Raw genomic sequence first — 23,526 nt, 5'->3', positions numbered from 1 at the left:
CACACACACACACACACACACACACACACACACACCCTGCACACCATTGACTCCCCCTGACCCTCTGTCATTACCACCACTCTCAGATTCAAAAGCAATGGTATTGTTAGCCACAGAGAGGCTTCCCCAGGATGGTGAGAGAAGCAAACCTGCGGTGCGGCTTTGGGAAAGGAGGCCCACATCCCATCTACAGTTGCCCCCGGGTGCCAGGGGACAGAAGCATGGCTTTGCTGAGGGAGAAATCCTAAGTGGCCTGCAAAAGAAACACTGAAACTCTCAAAAGTAGTAGGGAGAGTGGAAGGGGGTTTGTCCCATGGTCAGTGAGCAGAGTGTTCATGGGTTGCAGACCACCATGGACGCTGGCTGCCCCACAGGCATTCCCTTCTCCCACAGCACACCCACCTTCCAGTTTGAGAGGAGTCTAGTTCTCTGTGAGTGGAGACTGCTTTGTCCCGTGCTTACAAGGGGCTGAGCCTGAGAGCGAGCAGGCATCCCTCAAAGGGCCAGAGAAGTCACTTCCAGGAGCCCTCTTCCCATCTGTAGAGATCAGTCCCTGGAGCCCACCCAGGAGGGCAGCAAAGTTAAGGAAACCGTGCTACCTTCGTTACAAAAGAAAGCAAGTAGCTGACTTTTCCTTATCAAGCAGAAGGGTTTTATATCCACCGGAAAGCCCAGTGTCAGTCAGGTACAAGAGCCTCTTCCCGAACTCTCAAAGGCTCTATTCATCAAAGCCTCCCCATTAGCTTGCAATTAGGTTTTGGATGGCTCGCTTTCTTCTAAAAGGACAGCTCCCTTATTTTGAGAATAAAGCCACCCTTTCCTCATTCTTTCTAGAAAATGTCAAACAGGCTGAAAAGATGGCACAAATCACTGTAACAAATACGGAGACTGACTGGAGGCTGCAGAGACAAATTGAGCGGTGGAGTGATAAGAGGCCACTGGCGGGGACAGAGCAGGAAAATCAGGCCAGGAAGGTCAGGGCCACATCCCCAGGGTTCAGCTTTCACTCAGTCACGTGTCACATAGCAATCCCACCTTTGACTGTTCTCCTGTGGCAAGACTGGTTTGCAATTACAATGGCAGCAATATTAATAACAGATTGGCCCACAGCAAGGATGAGGTTGAAAGACTCCCACAGCATAGGCTGGACAAATTCTCTGTCAGTAAAATCCTCCTAGGAAGAACCATACAGGTTGCTGTCATGGCTTCTTCCTTGGGGGGTGGGAAGTATGGGAACCCTGTTTTCTCCCCCTTCTATAGGCCAGAGCCAGCTGCCACTGATTTAAGTTATAGGTTCTCAGATAGAGTAATGATGATGGTGATGATGGTGATGGTGGTGATGATGGTGATGGTGGTGGTGGTGGTGGTGGTGACTTGAGAACGCAAACAAAACACAGGCACTAACTTTTTGCATCCTGACTCTATAGTGTCTGACAAGTGACTAACATACAGACCAACCACATCAGTACCCTAGGCCCAATCTAAACATTAAATATGAGTAAAGCTTATTGTTTTGTTTTGTTTTTAATTTTTAAAAATGACATTTTATTGTATCTTTCCCCATCCCAGTGGGTGGTGTTAGACACTGCTTTGAAATCCACTGAATCCCATTGAACGGTCCAGTCCTTCTGAACAACCACATCATTTTTGTGTGTATGTGTGTGTGTGTGTGTGTGTGTGTGTACAGTCTCTAACAATTCCCACATCATCTTTACAAAGTAAGCTGACAGAATTGCCTATTTGTGGGCATCGCCTTTCCCAGGAACTGGATTTAAGCAAGTATCTTTCAGCTTACCAGCCAGCAGCTCTCTGTCTCCACCCAGGAAACAAATGCTACTGTCTTTGTTATCTTCCTTCCTAACTCTACCTTCTCTCTGCCACGCGTGGATGATTCTAGTGTTGCCCTAGCAACAATATGCTTTTTAATGTTCTTAGCATGAAATATGTTCAAATAGCAAAGTAGAACCCTGACAAAACGGCAGCGCTCACCAAACAGAGCAACTCAACAAAACAATGCATGTAGCTGAATGGTTTGATGAAATAAGAGAATGAAATTGAACATTGGCTCACATTTTGAGCATTTTATGCTACTTAAATTTAAAGAATAAACATGGAAAGATGCTACCTACATTCAGCAGTAATCAAATTCTACTTTATAATTTATGGGCATTCTCTTCCTTTTGTTTATTGAAATGCTTAATGATTTAAAAAAAAAAAAGCAAAGCCTGGAGATATTCCTCATAATTCTTCCAGCTCACTCCAATTTTTACTTGGATTGTGATCAGCACATGGAAACAGGTAACCTCACTTCACAAGGGGTCAGCAGGAAGAAGTGGCTTGGGGCAGCTGCTTGTTAGCAGTAGGTTAGGCTACAATTACAAGAAAACGAATGACCCAGGATGAGCATTCTTCTCCTCTATTTCTGTTCACTGGGAGTCACCTTCTCCTTCCTGAACTTTCTCAGGAAATAATATTATCACCGTCTTCAGAGGGCGTGAAAGAAGTGGGTCCGTAAGTTTAACGGCAACAAAGTCTTCTCCCCAACCCCATCCCAGTGGCTCACGGGATGCCTGGATCCAGCCAACAATTAAAGAACTGGATCATTTAAATGTGACTTTTTTCTTGCTTTGCTAATCATTGGTCAGACCCTGACTCTTGGCCCTAGTGCCATTAACATGTGTCACCAGATGATGTTCGTAAGGAAATACAAACCCTTAACATGAGCGCTGAAACAAGCTAAACTAGAAAGATCAACCCTTTCAACTTCTAAGTCACATTCATTAATCAGGGACTACTTAGCCCTAAAGGAAGCTCTTTTGAGAGCCTCAATATGTAAATAAAACACCAGTGACCTGGGTGTTAAGGTTTCAGGCTGCAGTGAAACAACGAAACATTCAGAGCCAGAATTCTGAAGATGCAATTAGAGGACATTTAATGGGCTGTAGAATGACAAGTGACAGGGAAATGTAACTTTATATTTACAATTTCCTGACTAGATGAACTTTTAAACACAGCACCTTAAACCCTATCCGGGGGCCACTTAGCTTTTAGAAGCGCACACACACACACACACACACACACACACACACACACACACACACACACACGTGCATGTCGGTAAGAATGATCATTTAGCTAATACGCTTTCTTAAATGCAGCACTGCTAGCTGACATGCCAGAGAGGAGGGTTCTAATTCAAAGGCAGTGGCTAGGGTTGGGCCCCACCGGCTTCTTTGCAGTCATCTGCAGCTCCTATTTGTTGAAATGCTGATTTCACACAGAAATATGAACACAGTCGTGGCTGTCTTTGGATATGTAGCCCAAGCCCTTTCTGGGGAGAAGAGAACCACCACCAGATGAAGTGAAGTTGAAAACGTTTTCACAACTTTACTGGAACATGAACACAATGAAGTGCCTTTTTTTTTTTTTTTTTAAACACAAAGAACCAAGGAAGTTTCAAAGCCCATAGCTCTAAGGGATGAATACAGTGTTTCTATGATACCAGAGGGATGCTATTTGTCAGTCACCAATTCTACTGTTTTAAAATTGGGATACAGCCTCTAAGCTATGTGTACAAGAATATTTACATTTGACTTGTTTGTAAATGCTGTTAAAATGAGGAAGGAATATCATATCTACTATAAGGGCAACATTAATGCCATATTCTATACGTAGTGTATATTCTGCAAGTAATGCTGTGGTCTGTGAATGTTCTGTGAGAACCTGTTCTCCAGGTGACTTCACTTCTTCCTGTGTTCTGGGAATGACCACGCACTGACATAAACTAGACCCGCCAACAGTCTCCAGAAACTCCACTGGAGCGATTAGATACAATTAACTCCCAGTGATGATCTAAGATAAAAACAACTTCCCTGGAGATTCAGCCTCCTGGACCCAACCTGCCTGAAGGTCGACATTCCTGTGACCCACAGCTTTCCCTTGAGATCCAGCCTCCACCCAACCTGCCTGAAGGTTGACATTCCTGTGACACACAACCCCTCCCCCCCCCCCCCCCGCTTATGGTTTTTTTCCTTATTTCCCTGTGACCCCCATCCCCCAATTATAGTTTTTCCCTTATAAACCCATTACCCTTGAAGCTCCAGGGTCGCTCCCCTATCCAGCTGTGTCAGGAAGGGTTGTGACCCGAGCTCTGAGCCGGTAATACAGAACCCTGTGTGTGTTGCATCAGTATCAAGTCCTGGTGGTCATTTCCAGGGGGGGTCTTGCAATCTGGGCAATCTCGGTATTACACTACAATATAAGGTGACAATTTATTTTTACTTATATTTGTGAAGACTATTTACTCTAGGCATGAACAGTCCGTTCTTTCTGTCAACCCACCGTTTATTTCCTCCCTTCACTCTTTTGAAACTCACTGCATGCTACTAGAGGCTTATTGCTAGGACAGACAACTGCATCAGCACCAGGCCATGGCTGGGTGAGTGCTAAGCTCCCCAGCTCCCCAGGATGCTTCCAATGTAAAGGGAGTCCTGGGACTCACAGCTGCAGTGGGAGCAGAGCTTCAGGACAACAGGAAAGGGAAGATTAAAGGAAACAGAGTGTATTAGCGACATCTGCAATGCATCAAGACTTTGATCGCTTCCTTTGTTCCCGTGACAATGCTTTTTCCATTTATTAAGGGTGATTGAGTTGTCTGCCATGCACCTGGCTCTGGGCCAAAATATGAATATAGAATGGTGAATAAGGGGGTACACAGCTGCCCCGAGAATGCTTATTTTCTGTGAGATAAAATACATTTTTCACAGATCTGAAATAAAAGGGGAGGGGAAAAACATCTCAAGTCCCAAGAACTTTGACTTCTGCTCCTGATTGACTTTAACACCACCACTAAAACGATGTAATCACGTATAATTTACAGGGTTAATCAGATGCCCAGCACTTGGCATGTACAACCAGGCACAAAAAAAAAAAAAAAAATCATGCTAGTAGTTACCTGCTATTTTGGATTATGGGATAATTTTGCATTAGTGGGGAAAGCTTTTGGAATTCCCTGTGAGGCTAGAGCAGGATCTTTTCTCCAGCACACTGCCCCACAATTCTTTGCATCAGCTTGAGAGGATTTCAGGACATTTTTCCCACAAAGCCGTCTAAATGTTTACAATACAGCAAATTAAATCTCCGCATAGCAGTAATGAAATGTGCTTTCATTAAAATTCACACACATACACACACAAACACACACATACATGTGTGTGATACATGCTGGAGAATACATAGAAACATAGCTTAACTGTAAGTTTAGAAGTATAATAAGAAATGTAATCACACATGTACCATCCATCGACCTTACTACATTGACCTATGAACCCAGGAGCCTGCAGCCTTGCCCATTGAACTCATGAGCATGGCCTGATGGGAGGCCCCAGCTCTACTCATCGTTCTGGCAAGGACTACACAGGAGATGCTCCAGCCTTGCCTTTATTTTCTTATAGTTCAAGACATCTGTGGGGAATCAGCCCTGCTTCTCAACATGGTGGGGCCATTATACCAGGGAAGCTTCAGCCCCACCCTGTGAAGTCAGTATGCCAATGAGCTTCGACTCTACCTGCCCACTTAGTGAGGACTCTACAGCCACTGCCCTAGGGAACACAGTGCCGGTACACCTGAGGGTCTCTAGCTCCACCCATTGTCCTGACGAAAGTGTGTGTGTCCATGAGGCTCCAGCCTGTGCATCATACCAATGCAGTCAGTGTACTCAGGGCATTTGACTTCTCTTATTGCCCTAATGGGGCCAGAATGCCCATGAGGCTTCAGCCCCAGTGTTCTTAGGGTTGCTAGTAGGTTCAAGCCCTACCTGTCACCCCAGTGAGGATTATGGGTCCATATGGCTTCAACACCCCTCACTTACTGCCCTAATGAAGACTATGTGTCCATGAGAGTCTAACCATGTGTGTCACCTAGGTGGGACCAGAGTCCCTAGGAGGCTCCACAGGAGAGTCAAACGATAACCATAACATAATGTAGAAATACTAAAGGAAATCAAAGGTGAAATACTAGAAATGAAAAATACAGGAAGTCAAATAAAAACTCTGTGGAAAGGCCTCACTAAGAGATAGGGGAGGTGGGATGGTCAGAATATGTAAGGAAGACAAGATAGAGGGCTTGGACCACGCCAACAAGAAGGAAGAGAAATTACTAAGAAAGTATCGCTAGACGGTCAAGATATTTGGAAAACTATGAAAAGACCAAATCTAAGAATCAGGAGCATAAAAGAAAGTAAAGCGTTCCATTCCATAGGCAAGGAAAGCATTTCAGTGAAAGGACTGCAAAAGTACCCACAAAATAGGAGAGATGCCTGTCAGGAGATAGAAGGCATTCGGGATACCAGACAGACAAGATCATTGCGTTAGAATTAAACTACTAATCTCTATGTAGGAGAAAATGCAGGCATGAGCTGAGGCCAGCCTACCCAGTCCTGAAGTCAGAAGACTGAATTCTGATGAAGTGTGCCTAGCCAGTAGCTGGCCCGCACAGGAGTCCGAACTCTCCAGTCTCCTTTCATGTGCTTCTTCCTCTTAGAGGCCCTGGTGCTAAGAGTGCTCACCATCTAGTCCGAGCTGATGTGCCAGCCAGTCACAGTGATAGGCTTCCACTGTATAAGGGGATGCTCACGTGTCATAAAGCAGTCTCTGTTTCTTTTTTTTTTTTGTTTTTTTGTTTTTTGGTTTTTTGGTTTTTCGAGACAGGGTTTCTCTGTGTAGCCTTGGTCATCCTGGACTCACTTTGTAGACCAGGCTGGCCTCGAACTCACAGCGATCCACCTGCCTCTGCCTCCCGAGTGCTGGGATTAAAGGCGTGCGCCACCACGCCCGGCTCAGTCGGGCATTGCTGTTATGTCAGGGGACATTCTTTTAATGGTGACAAACTTAGAACAAAAAAGTAATATTGACCGTGGCAAGAGAGAAACACTGACTCACATGTAAAAGAAGATCTACCGGCATAGCAGCAGATCTGTCAACCGAAACTTTGAGAGTCAAGAGAGCTTGAAGCAGTTTTGAAAGACAACAGCTGGACTACCCCCCAGACCTAGCAAAGACAACCTGTTTTTAAGAGGAAACTTTCCATGACAACAAAACAGGCTTAAGAAATTCATGACCACTAAGCCTACAGAAGACACTTGGAGACTGAAGAGAAAGACAGACACATTCATGGAGCTATGAGGAAGAGTAAACCATTCTTGTAGAACAGATAAAAAGGAAGACTGCAGATAGTATCTACCATTCACGCCCACTCCAAATGACAGGAAACCATACGCAGCCTTCAATAGTAACTTTGAATATTGATAGTCTCAATTCCCCAGTCTGGAGACAGAGACTAGAAAATTGGATTAAAATGTAGCAGATTGGATAAAAAGGTCAGTGTCCCTACAAAGAGGCAGCTAAGTAGATCAAGGCAATGGATGCCAGCCAGGCAATCTGAGTTCTGTCCTTGGAAACCACGTGGTGGAAGGGAAGCACTGCTTCCCACAAGTTGTCCTCTGACCTGTCCACATAAGCCTGGCAACCCGCCACCCACACCCAGCAAAATAAATGAATTAATTTTAAAAAATTAACAGTAAGATTCATCTGTCCATTGTTGCCAAGAAACACATCTTATCACAAAGAGCAGATAGGATGAAGAAGGATGTTGGAAGCTATCCCAAACAAATGGACCCAGGAAACAAGCCTGTGTTGCTGTTCTAATATCTGACAAAACAGCCTTGAAACCAAAGGAAGATAGAAGAGATTAATAAAGTCACTTCATACAGCTTAAGGGGAAAACCCATAGAGGGGACACTACAATTCTAAACACATACGGTGAACATAGGTGTACCTAATTGTTGCTGACATCACAGGTCAACTCAACACAAGTCATCATGATAACTTTGATGCCCTACTCAATAGTGGGGAGCTTAGCCTGTCATAAGAAAAACAGAAAGCCAGGTGTGGTTGGTGCCATAATCCCAGCACTAGGGAAGCAGAAGCAATCAGATCTCTGTGAATTCAGCACAGCCTAGACTACTTAGCAAGATCCAGGCCAGTTAGGGTAACATAGCAAGACCCTATCTTATAAAAAGCAAACAGCCAAATAAAATCAACTAATAAATGAAAATAAAAGCACAAACATTTGAACTAAATGTCATCATGGATCAAATGGCCTCCACAGGCTGTCCAAACAAACACTGTAGAGCACACATCCTTCTCGGCAGTCCATGGATCACTCTCCACTTAGACCGAGTATTAAAACACAAAGCAAGTCTGCACAAATACAAGAAAACTGAAATCACTCCTTGGATTCTGTCTGTTTGCAATGCATCTTTGAGGAAACTATAGAACATACACAAAATTGCAGAGATTAGATAAACACTGCTGAGTGCTGAAGGAGTGCTTGAAGAAATCAAAAAGGAAGTTGTCTTTAAGTTCCTAGAAACTGGCAATAACCACAGAGGAAATGAAAAACAATGCACATTATAATGAAAGAAGTCCTCGAAGGAAGCTTATCACTGTAAGTGCCCATGTTAAGAAATCAGAGAAACTGTAAATAAATTACTTATTTATGTGCCTTAGGGCATTGGAAAAACAAGAACAAGCCAAGCCTCAAATCAGTAGATGGAAAGTTAATAATGAGATCAGGACAGACAGTAACAACATGAAAATGGGAAAAATAAGACTGACGAACCCACAGCCAAGCTAAACAAAAGGCAGACAAGCCTTAAATTGACAAAATTAGAGATGAAAAGGAAGCCATTGCAAAAGATACTAATGAAATTCAGAAATCACTAGAGCATACCTTAACAGCATATACTCCATAATTTGGAAAACCTAAAATAAAAGGACAATTTTTAGATGAAAAGATGACCCCAAATCAAATCAAGATAAGACACATTAAATAGATCTATAACAGCAGTGAGACCAGTAACGTAAAAACAATTCTTCCAGCTAAAAGTAAGCCTCGACCTAGGCAAACTCATGGCTGAACCCATCAGCCTCCAAAAAAGCTAACTAGTGCCTCACAAAGAATTCTGTAAGGCAGAAAAAGAAGGGACACTACTAAATTCCTCTGACAAAGCTGGCATTATCCCAACATCAAAACTGCGTAGACAGCAAAGAAAGAAAACCAAAGATTAATCTCTCCGATGAACATAGCTGGAAAAAAATCAACAAGACACATGCAAAGTACTTTAAAAAAAAAAACAAAAAACAAAAAACAAACAGTGAGAAGAGTGTCATCCCAATGGAGTTCTCTTTATTCTTGAGATTCCTGATGGCTCAACATATGCAGATCAATAAATGCAACACACCAACAAACGGGCTCAAAGAAAAATGGTACAAGGTCATATTGATAGATCTCCATCTATCAGAAAAGTCTTTGAACAAAGGCTTCCATGATACACTACTGGGATAGCCTAAGGATTCCGCATCTTACGACAGAGGTACCCCACTCATCCTTGTTTATTGTTGCGCTGTCCATAAAGGCAAGGAAATGGAATCCATCAACAGACGAATAGATAATTATACACAGTGAAATCTCATTCAGCCACAAAGGGAAATTAATTTATAAAATGCATAGGGAAGTAGATAGAAAGATAAACACAGAATGTTCTTTCTCATATGTAGATCTTAGCTTCGTGTGTGTGTGTATGTGTGTGTGTGTGTGTGTAATATAAAAAATTTAGAAAATATCAGTGGTCTACACCTTTGCTCTCTTGAGTTAAGCATTGGCTTCTTAGGTACAACAGCAAAGCACTCACAATAAAAGAGGGCAGAGATCAAGGAGAATCCACCAAAACCAAGGACAGTGGACCATGGTGGACACCATGGAGAAAATGCAGACAACCTTGAGAGTGATCTGTGGAAGGAATGCTTACAAAGCTCAGTTACTCAAAGACAAGTCAATCAATCCGCAGACAAAAAAAAAAAAACTTTACATAAAAGTTCTCCAAAGATATAAAAGCAAGCAAAAGCCCCCAGCACCATCAGTCTTGAAGCAAGTACAAAAACAACCCCTAAGCTCTCTTTTCAGTCCTTCTATTTTACCCATGATGATTTTGCTTAGACACATAGTAAACATCTTTTCTCCTGTATGCTTTATTCAACAATTTTTTAATTTGATGCCATTTGTTTATTCTTAAAACTGGTCTCATTGTGTTTTAAAGATACTTTTACATTTATTTGTTTGTTTAGTTACTTGTTTGGGGTAGTATGCACATGTCATGGTGTGTGTCTGTCTGTTTGTGTGTATATCAGAGGAATGTGTGTGTGTGTGTGTGTGTGTGTGTGTTGTGTAGGTCAGAGGACAACTTGCAGAACTTGGTACTCTTTTTCCATTATAAGTGTCCTAAAGATCAAATTCAGGTAGCCAGTGGGTTTTTGTTTTGTTTTTGCCTGTTGAGTCATCTCACTGGCCTAGCTTCAAGATATTTGATAGGTCTTAATTTATCTTGTAATTTCATTTTACATATTAAGTATTCATTGCAGTTATTTTATAGTCTTTGCATCGTGATTCTGCTTATCAAGCATTTTTTACTCTCCACATCTGTGCGTTCTGTACGGCAACCTGTTTGTGTGTTAAGTGATTTTTTTTTTTAATTATGGACTGTGATACTTAATATTTATTGTCAGTTTGACTGTGTTTACACTCATATCTCGGTATATCTTTCAGGGAGAGGTTTAACTAAGAAAGGGAGACTCACTCTGAATTTGGATGCCTCCAGCCAGTAGGCTAGGATCCTGGACCAAATAAAAACAAAAAAGGAGAAAACCAGATGATTGCTCAGATGAGGACCGCATTCTCCTCTGTTTTCTGATGCTTGCAGATGAACAAGGTCTAGCTGCTATGGGCACGAGCCATTCCTGACAACATGCTTTTCTTGACATAATGGACACTGTCCTCTCAAACTATAAGCCTAAAGATGTCTTACCTCAAGGGACTTCCATTTCTCTCAGGTATTTGGCCAAAGAGAAAACAAAGGCTGAAGAATTTGCTGCTGGATATATCTGACTCCCCCTTTTCATCTTTCTTTTCTCCTTTTTTGTTTTTTGTTTCTTGTTTTTTGTGTTTGGAGACAAGGTCTCTCTATGTAGCTCTGGCTGGCCTGGAACTTGCTATGTAGACCAAGCTGGCCTCAAACTCATAAAGATTCACCTGCTTCTGTCTCCCACGTGCTGAGATTAAAGGCGTGCCTACTGTGCTTTGCTCCCTTTCATTTTACAGAGCTGAGTTTTCCATGGAATGCCTTGTTTTCTTCCTCTTTGAAAATCTGATTAAACGTTGCTTGTAAAACAGATCTACTGACAGCAAATTCCTTTCATTTATGTTTGTGTAAGGACACCTTGCACATTTAGCTAGCTACTTTGTTTTGCATTTATCCTGTCTGAAGTTCTCTGAGTGATTTACAGACGGCATTACTTCGCATAAATTTTATGTCATTGCTTCTGTTACTATTTAACCATCCTCCCTTTAAGAATATCATTGCATGAAAGTCACTCTCTTTCTCTTGTCACATGGAAGCTAGTCATTATTCTGTGGGGTGGTGGGAGCTGCCCTGTTCCGGTGTCACGTTTCATACTGTCACATCCTTAAACTTAGTGATGCTTTCCTTAGCAGCATCCAGTCCTCTGAGGAACCTACCACAACCATTTCTCATTTCTTTCCTAGCATCTTCATCACTAACATTTCTGTCTTCATCCTTCCAATTTCCACATCTCCATGTCTATTATCCACCTATTGACACATTTTTGTTGTTTTCAATGAAAGTCCTAGTCGTGCATCCTCTGCTTTGTTTTTAAATTCCTGGTCTGGAACGTTGCCATTCTTGCCGAGTCTCATTCAGGTTCGAATGAGTATTAAGTGTCTTCAAACAGCAATTTTTAAACTATTATTATTATTATTATTATTATTATTATTATTATTATTATTATTATTATTATTATTATTTTGCCTGTTGACGTGCTTGAGAGGTTTTGTTGAAAGTTTCACACTGTGTACTTGGGAGTAAGAAGTGCAATAAATAGGTCACTATATGCAGCTCAGACGCTGGAAACGGAAGTGCTTCAGGGTCTCTGTCTGTTGGTCTCTGTCCTGTGCTTATGGACTGTGAACTTGACAGTCCTGGCTGCCCCTGCCACTCCCTGTGCATGTCTAAATGAGGCTGCAGACTGAGGATGGTTCGTTCAGTTTAGCCCTTTTCAGCTTTCCAATGGTGTGAGCATGATGTTCATTTGGCAGAAACTCTCCTTCCATGTTTGGATTTGATCTGTTCCCAGGCCAGGCAAACATACTACAACGTTCTCTTGCAGTGCTATAGTGAGAGCAGGCTACAGCTTCCGGCCAACCACGCAGATGATGAGGCGACAGCCACCCAACAGTGCACCACAGGACCAGTGGTTTGAGCTATTGCACTTTGTGGCTTCATATCCATTGAAAAACAAAACACACAGACTGGTCAACATTTAGTTAGAGTAATAATAGCATGTTAGATGACTTTTCTCAGCCCCAGACGATTGTGAGTGGGTTGAAAATGTTGAAGGCAGGCTGCACTGAACACCGAAGTCTCTTGGGTGTATTAAAAGCATTTGCAACTAGTGTAGTGTTTAACCTAGCATGGTTGGTGGGGGAGGAGCTCAACTGCACCTTACACCAAGGAGAAGCACCAGCAGATTATGATCCAACTCCAGGAGGTTTGGTGCTGGGAAAGCATTTGCCCTAGAGGCCAGATCTTGTTAAGGGTTCGGCACACCGGCAGGCTTCAGAATGTTTTCCCTGACCGTTCCTTGACCACCACAAATGCAAGGGAATTCCCTCCCCCAATAGTCACTGGAGAGCCTGGATGAACTACTGAAAGTAAAATTCACAAACATGTACAGCCTGGCTTGATGGGGTCCCTAATGTTTTGGCTTCTATACTCCTTGTACTGGCCTCAAGCCATGTGCCAATCACAGTCTCATTTCCTGCCGGCGCCCTGTTTCTACAGAGATCCCTCCTCCCAAGGTTATGTTCCAGACAGGGGTGGAAGCTTCTCTTTATTTGCCTCCAGTTTGGAGTAGTGGCTTGCTCCGTGACCTCATTTTATTCACAATTTTGAAAAGAGCTTTCTCCCTGTAGGAATAGTATGGTGACTTCTAAACTCCCCAAGTTCTAGACCAGAAAGTGGGACTATGGGAGGCCTTTTCTGCTTTCGTATTTTGGAGGTTTTGGGTATAAGCCTGTGCGTGTATGTGTGTGTGCGTGTGTGCGCGCGCATGCGCGCGTGTATACACGTGAATGTGGAAGCCAGGAAGCAACCTCAGAAGTTAGCTCTTGACCCCCATCTTTTTTGAGGAAGGGTCTCTTTGTCCCTTGGAACTGCATACTCCAGGATAGTTGAAAACACACAATTCTGGGGATCCTCCTGCCTCCAACTCTCATCTTGACTTAGGAAAACTGGGACTGCATAAACGTGGGCTCTGGAAACGTGTATTCAGAATCTCATACCTACGCGTGTATTTCAGGTGTTTTGCCCACCGAGTCACCTCTCCACCCTTCTTATGTCACTTCTTCACTTTTATGTACAGTGGCTTCTTAGATGCTTAGGCTAAAAGTTCTTGGTAATAATAGGCTGTGGTTATAAATACTTTCTATCCACGGGGGACAGTTTCAAATGTAATCCCTCTTAAACCTCACGAGAGCTCACTTTTTTTCCCCCTCCCATTTTATAACAAGGAAACCGAATCACAAAGAATTAAATAGCCATTCCAAAGGAGCATCCATGAGTTCACACTGTTTTCCCTGAGCCTTGAGCATATGCTCTGGACCGCCAAGGTTCTTTATTCCACGGCCCCTACAAATCCTGACAAGATCCTGACCTGATTTAATCTTGAAGAAACTGAGATCATTCAAAAGATTATTCTAGATGTATCTCAGTTTACCATTCCACCATCCAAAATCTTGGCATCTGCATCTCTTACAAGCATGGTTGTGTTTTCCGTGGTTTGCACAGAAACTGCTGTTCACATAGAAACACACCTAAACACCATCACAGACACTCCTGAAGGCCTTCCTTATTCTATCAGAGGTACTGCACGTAGGCCGAAGTGAAGACAGTACTGGGAAAAGATTCCTGTGTTCTTATAAATAGAGAGAGACAGGCTCACTAATTTCTATGACAAATGAGAGCTGAGTCTTACATAAATAAAACTTTAAGGACAGTAACGTCTTAAGCCAATCTATGTTGTTCTGATTCTGTTATATACACACTGAGGTTCACCATCAATAGCAGACAAGCCAACAGCAACCGCTGCCAGGAGGTTTCTGCCAGCTGTCTCCGTGAATGCGCGGTCTGTTCCACAGCCGCCCCAGCCAGCCAGCATTCAGACCGACTGTACAGTTTGTTCTTTCTTTATTGCAACCTGCATTATCTGCACCACTAAACCATTTTCTTTTGCTGGAGACTGATTCAGAATTGAAACATACAGAGAATACTCATATTTCATTGGAGTTTACATTTGTAGGTGCCAGGGTCTGAATATTTCTGTCTTTCACCCAAAACACATGTGTGGATACCTAATGATCAATGTGAGGACTTGGAAAGTAACTGAATCATGAGGCTGGCACTCTTGAGAATGAGATTAAAATCCTATAAAGCAGCATTTCGCAACATGAGGGTCATGACCTGTTTGGGGGTCGAAGGGCCTTTTCAAAGGGATTGTATATCGGATGTTTACATTACGGTTCATAACCATAACAAAATTACAGTTATGAAGTAGCGATGAAAATAATTTTATGATTGGGGCCACCACGGCCTGAGGAACTGTATTAAAGGGTCACAGCATGAGGAAGGTTGAGAACCACTGCTCTAAAGGAATTCTAGCTTCTTCTGCCAGCAAGGACCCAGCACAAAGGCAATAGGAAGCTCATCTCACTCCCACCACAGACAAGCACTCTCTGGCACTGTGAGCAGTAAGCTTTTGTAGAATGGAAATTAGCCGGTCAAGTATTTTATCATAGAATCCAGGAAGACCGAGACAGCTGAATGGGTTATAGGGGCAACAAAGGGAGATGCTGAAATATCCAACTGTTCTCTGGTCAGAATGTTCTCTTTTAACATCCATCCAGTGATCGCCTTGAGGTGACTGATGAACACTGGGAACATTGTATCAGTAGGAATGTTCCATGTTCCACCCTAACTTTAAATGCTTGCTAAAAGCCTCACGTTCCAGGGGGTCTGTATGTGTGTGTGTGTGTGTGTATGTGTGTGTGTGTGTGTGTATGTATGTATGTATGTATGTATGTATGTATGTATGTATGTATGTATGCATTATGTATTCATTCCAGGGCCCAAATAAAGAACAATACTGGAAATTCTTTTCAACAAAGCCACTTTGTATTTTGTTATAGTATCTTTAATCTTTTATGTATTATGGTGGGGGGTTTTGAGACAGGATTTCTCTATGTCGCTTTGGCTGTCCTGGACTCCCTTTGTAGATCAGGCTGGCCTCGAACTCACGGCAAGCCACATGCCTCCGCCTCCTGAGTGCTGGGATTAAAGGCCTGTGCCACCATGCCCCTCTTTTATGTATTAAAGCATAACTGTTAAGTGCTTTTGGGTTTACTAAATTTGAGGGTGATAAGTACCTAGTTAGTTATGACAGGTTTTCCGGGTATATTTTTGACATAGCTAACGTTTCTTTTGTTCATTCATTGGTCATGGACATGTGCTTCGGGTCTGCACTTGCATAGATGTCAAGCCAAGCACCAAAGATGGCAACAGTATGTCTTAAGGTTCACCCAAGGGGAAAGCACTAAGAGAGGAGGACAGGCTAAGAAGAGACAAGTGCCATATGTGCTCAGCAAAGCCAAAAGCAAAGAGGCTTGACATGTTGGCCTGATGTAAGCAAGGTCCTTTCTTCTCTAGAATGTAAGGTTTCCTGGGGTCCTGCAGGCTGGTAGACTTTACACAAGTCTTAAACTCTGTGTACTAAGGGAAGGACCAGAAAAGGCGAGCCTACCAGTGGGAATATTCTAAAACAAACACTGGTAGCTATGTGTTTGTTCAGAAGCTTCCTGTGCCGGAGTGCATGCTGTACACTGAGCATCCCAAGGATCATTCCGAGCCCAGACATCACAGAACTATATGTTCCTTGTGTTAAGAAGAAGAAGAAGAAGAAGAAGAAGAAGAAGAAGAAGAAGAAGAAGAAGAAGAAGAAGAAGAAGAAGAAGAAGAAGTAAAGGCTTGTGGGTCTATAGAAGCAGAATATGGACAATGTATGAGAAATGAAAATTAAATAGATACATTGAAAAGAGGACTTTCTTGTCTGATTTATACAAGGTGCCTTACAGACCACTGGCTGCTCGGGTTTTGTTCATTTCGGGTACCACTCTTGCCTCTGCCACCTACAGGGAGGAAGCCTCAGTGGGTACAACCCTTCATCACTCCTGCCCTCATCCTTCAGGGTTGCCCTCCAGCCCATCCCTAGGATCAGAGAAGAGTGGAGAGAATGGTACAAGGAAGGAAACAACACACAGGGGACTTTTTGCCAGATCACCTGCTCTTATTATTGTCCTTGGTAGAGAGGGACCAAAGACATATAGCTGTGATTTCCACTGGGCCTTTCTGTGGCCAACTAGTTGGAACATGTCAACCCTAAACATGGTGCCTGCCTTGCTCTATTCACAAAGAGTCATTGCTCAGTCTAATGCAAGAGCCCAAAGGGGCTGGGCTTGTGGTAACTAAGAGCAGGATAATCACTGATCAAAGCCAGTGAGAGCAGTTCTTAAGCAGATGCACTCTTGGATCAACCATAGTGATGCTGTCAATCGTCTCATAGGGCAAACACCAAGGACAACTGATTATTATACAACGTTAGACATCTTCTCGGCTTTATTTGCCTTTACTAGGTAAGTCTAAGAGCTGGTGCCATGGGGAGTTCATTTTAAGAAACTATTAAAAGAGACTTAAGTCAGAGAAATAAACTAAAGAAGGTTATTTCTATTTTACAAATAGAATAGACGATGCGTTTTTGAAAGGAAGAAGTAAATTAGGAAATTAAAGGATGTCCCCTCAGCTCACAGTGGCTCAGGAGTTCTGGGGTGGACACCCCCACCCCAAGCCCTCTGCTCACCTTGTAGTGACTCATGATCTCAGCTAGCCAGGGCTTCACCGACTGCACTGTGTCCTCTCGCAGGTACTTCTCAACCTCAGCACCATTGCTGAAGGTCTGGTTTCCCACATGGATGGCTTCTCTCACTTGTGGGAGTGACAAGAATTTCCCATAGTAACTGTGGTCCTCAGGTTCCTGGCAGAAGGTGCATCAGAAGGTGTCATGGTGGAGGACGAGAGGCATGGACCCCTGGGGAAGCTGAGACCCTCACAACACATAGTACCAAGAACAGAGCATGACTAAGCTGTTAACTTCTCCTCATGCTTGGCATTTTAATGGGGCATCCTAGATCAGGTAAGAGGGATCCTTTCATAAGGCCAAACACAAAGAATCGCCTTAGTTTGCAGTCAATATCCAATTTGCCAGAGAATGGATTTTCTTTCTCCGACACTAATCTTTGCAGTCTTGCCGTCTAATGTCTAATTAGCCAGCTCATGGGAGAGAATGTTGAAGAAAGAAAAGAGGTAAGATTATAGAAGGAAAAAAAAAGATTATGGAAGGCCATCACTCTACGACCTTGGCTCTGCAGAAGGTCAAATGGCTTTTAAAGGACCAGGGGTGGCATAGTGGGTTAAAGCCATGGCTTACTTGCCATTTTCTGCTATTCATTAATATCTCTCTGTCTCACTCCCACAGACCAACTGGTAATAATTTATGGGGAAATTATATTACACGACGCAAAAAAAAAAACTTAATAAAAGACATAAAAGACAATAAGTTACCCAGAACCCTTATTAAAAACCTGCACTTATTAAAAACCAAAAACCAAAATTAAAAACCCTTAATAGTCTCTGTAATAATCATACAACTTTTAAAAAAAGGAACAAATATTCACTTTTTAAAAATCCTCTATGTTATAAAAATACTGTTTAGGATTTCTGTTCAACAATTCTGTGCCTCATCGGCACTTTTTTTTTTTTTTTTTTTTTTTTTTGGCTGTGAATATATTACTTTCTACAGAAAACCATTGCAATCAGAAATTCTGCTTTCTGTTTCCTGCCATGTTTTGTTATTGACAGAATATAAATCCCAAACCACAGGGCTGGGAATCCCACCAAAACTGACTTCATATTTTACTTACAAATAGCTCACAAATAAGGCAATATAAAAACTGAATGCACTGTGCTGTTCAGTAGACACAGATCCCGCACATCCAAACTGCCAAGCTGGCTCTCCTCCTCGTATTCACTTCATTCCACACAAAGGATGTCAACTCTGGCCTACTTTTATGAAAGAAACTACTTGAATGCTTTAAAAAGTGGTCCAGAGGACTTGAAGTGAGGCCTGTCCTAAATGCTCCAAACACCTCAAGTTAAAAGTAAGACAAGGCAAATATTTTCAGGAGCATTCAGTAGTGCTGATTACCTAAGCCATCTTAAGTGCTGAACAAGGAATGTGGATGGTTCTACAAGACTCATAGATTGAAGCCTAGACCCAGAACCCAGGGCTGCCAGTCTTAGCCTGCATCCTTTGCAGAGAGAACTCCCTCTTCCAGGGGCAATGTCAAGTAGGGACACTGAGTTAAGCAGACACCGTACTGAGCTGTTTAGAATATTACATAGCATAGATTACAGGCTAACAAGTTCAGTATGAAACACCCCTCGGAGGTCAGGAGACAAAATTATTCAACGCATGTAGCAGACGACCCTCTAGTTTAAATTGAACTACGTTTCCCAATCAGAGGTAGTTTGGGTTTTCCCCAAAGTTTTAAGCACACATTACTATGTTTCTGAAATTGTGGTCGTTACCGTGCACTGTAAAATGTTGTAGTAATTGGTGCATCCTGTCACATTCTGGAAGTAAGATGGATCACTTGTTAAGTCTCCGTCCAGCAGCTTATCCAGGATCTGGGTCAGAGAGAGAGAGAAAGGCAAGGACAGTGTCAGGGACTGTCAACATGCCAACATGCACAGCCCTTGTTATAGCATGCAATCAGGACACTTTTCATTTTCTTTTTTTAGGAAGTGTGTATCTATATGTGTGTTTATGTGTGCATATATGCATTCATAGGCATGTGGTGTGCATGTACGTGTGAATTTACACACATGTGGAGGCCCAAGGACAACCTATCATTCCTCGAGCACTGTCCACTGTTTTATTTGAGCCTCGGTTTCTCTAGGACTCACCAAGTCAGGGAGATTGGAACCTGCAACACAAGTCTATGCCATCATGCCCAAGCTCTTGTTTTAACTTGGGTTGGAGGGTTCCGATTCAGGTCTTTGAGCTTGCCTGACAAACATTTTACCAAGCGAGCTACCTCTCCAGGGCCTTTTTTTTTTTTTTTTTAATATTTTTCATTTTACTTTCTGAGCATTTGTAACAGGCAAATGCCACCCCTCATAGAACTTACATTCTAGGGAAACACAGGTGTCTTAATGATAAGTACATTAGGACATGGTAACGAGAGGAGGGTGTTATGGGTTATGTGCCTACGTTCAGGGGACACTGAAAAAAAAAAAAGAAGAAGAAGCTTCATTTAGAAGATGACATTTGAATTATGACTCATTGGCTGGAAGAAATCCAAGAATATAGACAGGAGATAGTAGAAGATAATAAAACTAGATGCTAACAATTGGGAGTTTGCCTGGTAAGTGGGGTCACTTTTACATGGCCCCTAAAACATCAGCTGCGATGTGAGCAGAGACGGCATAGGCTGTGGGGCTGTCAGGTAATCAGAGAAATGAAGACATAGGGCATAATGGTCATGAGGAGGTGGTTGTTCACTGGGCTGAAAGGCATTGGAGCTGCACCATTACTACAGATATTTCATCAGCACAGTGCAATACAGGGACAGGATGTGGCAACTGATGATGTATTTTAAGAGGGTCCTCTGAAGGGATTGTTTGATATAAATTTAACACATTCTAAAAAGAAATCATCCATCAGGAATGAGTTTAGTATATTATAAGATAAAAATTCCATTATCCTAATGTTTGGTGAGGGAACTAAGGCCACAAAAGTGCAGTAACTTGGCCAGGGTACCCACTCAGAATGGCGGCCATGAGACTCTAGATCCTCCTGACTTCAGCCTGTACTCTCAACCACACAGTCAGGCTGCAAAGCCTCCCTGATCTCAACACTTCTGGCTGCTCGGCGGCCCTGTGTAGAGATGTGAGGCCTGGGTGAGGGTTGAGAAGGGTAAACAGCCAAAGTCTGCTAGGCATGCTGGGAATTCTGCTCTGGGCCCTATGCGGAGAAATGTCCACACTTCATCTTCACACTGTGGAGATAGATACCTGCTTGTTAAACAATAAACGTACAGATTCACAGCCCAGAGCAGGTGTCTTTCTTAAATTTGCTGGTTCGATGCTAGAAGTTGTTCTAAATGCACACGTCACTTGTGGAACTCATCCTCAGAAGCTATCCTCAACACCAGTGAGAACGTAGATTCAGCCTCTAAGAGCCAGTTTGGTTGTAGGTCAGTTGGTAAGTCATTTGCTATGCAAACATGAGGACCCAAGTCTAATCCTCAGGAGCTGTGTAAAGACCCTGGGGTCGGGGTGCTCACTGGTAGTCCCAGAGCTTTGCAGATGGAAATAGGTAAATCTCTGGCTTCCCTGTTTAGCTCCTGTAGCATATATCTGGGTGACTCCCAGGCAAGTGAGGGACGCTGTCTCACAAAGCAAAGCAGAGAGGGAAGAATGTCTGTGAAGAGGCCTGATGTCAACCTCTGGCCTCCACACGTACATACATTACACACTCACCTGTGCTAGTGTGTAAGCACAAGCACATATGTGCATACACACATACCCATACTAATTCTTAATTTAAAAGTAAAACAATAGGTTTGCCCTCACCAAGAAACAAAACACTTGCTGTCTAACAAATAATGTGGCTGGTTTAGTCCAGACTTTTGAAATCTACCTTCTAAACGGAACTTGTTTCACCTCTGTGTTTTAGGGGATTGTCAGAAAGAAAGTAGAAGGAACAAGAGATCAGCCATTTCATTTCACTCTTGTAGAATTGTGAGGATGCCCCAGAATTTTTTTTACAGGATACCCAAGAACTATTGTATGAGGAAGAAACACCCATCCCTATGCCTCACACAATCTACATGTGTCCTTTTATGGCTCATGACTCTACTCTGGGCCCAACATCCCCATCAGTGCAAGTGCAGTGTTCTCAGCAGCTGTTCCTGCTCTTTTACTAATTGGTTCATCTTTAAAAATATCAAAACTCTGGGTCAGGGGAGCAGCTTAGCTATTAAGAGGCCTCGCTGTTCTTGCAGAGGACCCAGGTTCAGCCGCCAGTATGTGCATAGTGGCTAAGAACCAACTGCAAGTCCAGTTCCAGGGCATCTGATGCCTTGTTCTGAACTCTAGAGGCGCTGGGAATGTACATGGTAAGCGTGCGCGCACGCACACACACATACACACATATGCAGGTAGACAAGTCAGACATATAACATAAAGTAAATAAAATTTTAAAATAAAAGAGACAAAGCATCAAACAGGCTGAGTCTGTTGGACTAGAGATTTTGACGTTTGTGTCCTCCTGAATTTCACAATGTCTTAGCATCTTTGGCTAATATACTAAGCACCGCTTTGTCTTTCCTTTGAAAACTCAGGGACTTTAATCCATCACTCAAGATCTTGGACCACTGATTGGAGAGGCATCCCGTACCTGCAAGGACTGGCAGGGAAGATGTTTTCATTTTCATTTTCTACTGATTTTGGTTTGGGAGAGACTCCTGGACCATAGTCTCATTGTCTCTCACACCACAAAATACCCACACCTTTCAAGTTTCCCCAACCCATGAGTGCCGTGGCTGCCATGTCATGTGCCAAGGCCATCATTTTGCTTGCTTCCTTCCTTCCTTCAAGCCTCTCAGCTGGTCTTGCTCCAGACGTTGCTTGATAAACTCTGTGTGCTTTTTTCAAAACCATAGCAAATGTCTCTCTCTTGCAAACTAATCTCATGCCACATAAAATATGATAGTAATTCTCAATGTTCAAGCTTTCCTTTTCTCCCCATCTCTACCACAGCAGGTTGTCTGAAACCTAAAACTTATCTGAAAGATACTATTAATGCTAGTGAAAGCACGACCTTGCATGTTTCCAAGACAATTCTGCTTCCTTCATGTTTACAACTGCATAAGGCATCTGACTCCACATTTTTGCAGCTATATCTGGTACCCTGACACAGAAAGGAGGGTCTGTCAGCATTCTGCCTAGGGCTGGGACTTCCTTTTCTCAACCCATCTGCAACAGCCTGCTGCTATCAGACTTCATAACAAACCAACCTCCCAGAGGGACCTCAGGAGTGTCCTGGTACCCCGCTTGAAAAATGAGCATCACTTTACACTGCCTCTTTTCTCCCCAAGTCTGTCTGTCTCCTGTTTTGATCATAATTGGCATATCTGATGCACCTGAAAGTCTATTAACATCAAGCTTTGGTCAGAACAGTCACGGTAACTTTAGGCACATAGAGTAAGCCAATTGAGGCCCTCAGAGTCCTTCCCTTGTCTCGTGTGTCAGACAGGATGGCAAAATCACCGAGGGAAGATTGTTTACTTTGCCTTTACATTGGCTAAAACATACATGTTCCTGTATCTCAGTATTCTAAGTGTAACCTTACACCCTAAACAACCAAAATCCAAAGGAAAACAAGTGGGCAAAGGCTCGAATCACATCATCACTTTCATGTTAAATTAGTAGGTAAACTGTCTAATACTCTTGCCACACTGTGTCTCTTGGAAGATGTCTCCCATTACACTACACTTTGTAGTCCCGATCCTGACACTTGGAGGCATGTGACTTTGGTTACATCCCAGGTCACTTCCCAGCTGAAGCCCTGCTTGTGGACATAACTCTTCTAAATGTTTCCGAGCATCTGTTGAAGCTCAGGCATGCACTTCCCCAGGAGTACTTTGCTTCTGAGTTCCATATGCCACAGAATGCCTTCAGATCCCACCCAGCAATTAAAGAAATCAGGACAGCTAACGAAAGACACAGCTAAGTGTGCTAGGATGGTCTTGAGCCAAAGTGAATTCAGAGAAACGCAGGCGGTGCTTTTCTTCCTGCCCACTCATTTCACGTCCTGATCATAGACAGAGGAGGGGACAGATACCATCCAAAAAGCTGGAGTACCACGGAGTGCATCCCGACCCCTCCTCTCCTCAGATGGTTTTAATTGCCCAAGGTCAGCCTAAGGACCCCAGAACTCACTTCAAAGGCCTCCATCCACTGCTGGTCTTTGATGTAGTCAATGCACTTGCTACACTGCTTCTGGAAGTGCCTTCTCTGCTGCTCATCCAACAAGCCAATTTCGTATAGGAACTCTGCATACCCTCTTATAATCTGGTAACAGAAGGGACACACATGAGCATCAGAGAGACAAGGTTGGGGCGCCCTTTGCTTCAAGAAGAAACATTTTGCGGTGACTTATC

At 43.0% G+C, this 23,526-nt stretch overlaps 1 protein-coding gene across 2 annotated transcripts in view; it reads right to left on the bottom strand.

Annotated features, from left to right (window-relative positions):
- The window catches only part of Cpvl (carboxypeptidase vitellogenic like), a 99,832-nt gene that overhangs the window by 38,980 nt on the left and 37,326 nt on the right, over window positions 1–23,526 (bottom strand). The window contains exons 8-10 of one of the 2 annotated variants that reach the window (XM_051151601.1): window positions 23,306–23,437; window positions 18,887–18,985; window positions 17,100–17,273 (exon numbers count right to left, since the gene is read on the bottom strand). In XM_051151601.1, the coding sequence (XP_051007558.1) occupies window positions 17,100–17,273; window positions 18,887–18,985; window positions 23,306–23,437 (405 nt within the window). The remainder of the gene's footprint in view (window positions 1–17,099; window positions 17,274–18,886; window positions 18,986–23,305; window positions 23,438–23,526) is intronic. The other variant, XM_051151602.1, reaches the window with a different exon arrangement.

Source organism: Acomys russatus, chromosome 10, assembly GCF_903995435.1.
Source record: "Acomys russatus chromosome 10, mAcoRus1.1, whole genome shotgun sequence".
Lineage (NCBI taxonomy): Eukaryota > Metazoa > Chordata > Mammalia > Rodentia > Muridae > Acomys > Acomys russatus.
Note: the sequence above shows the minus strand (reverse complement) of the source record. Positions and strands in the feature narration are given on the sequence as shown.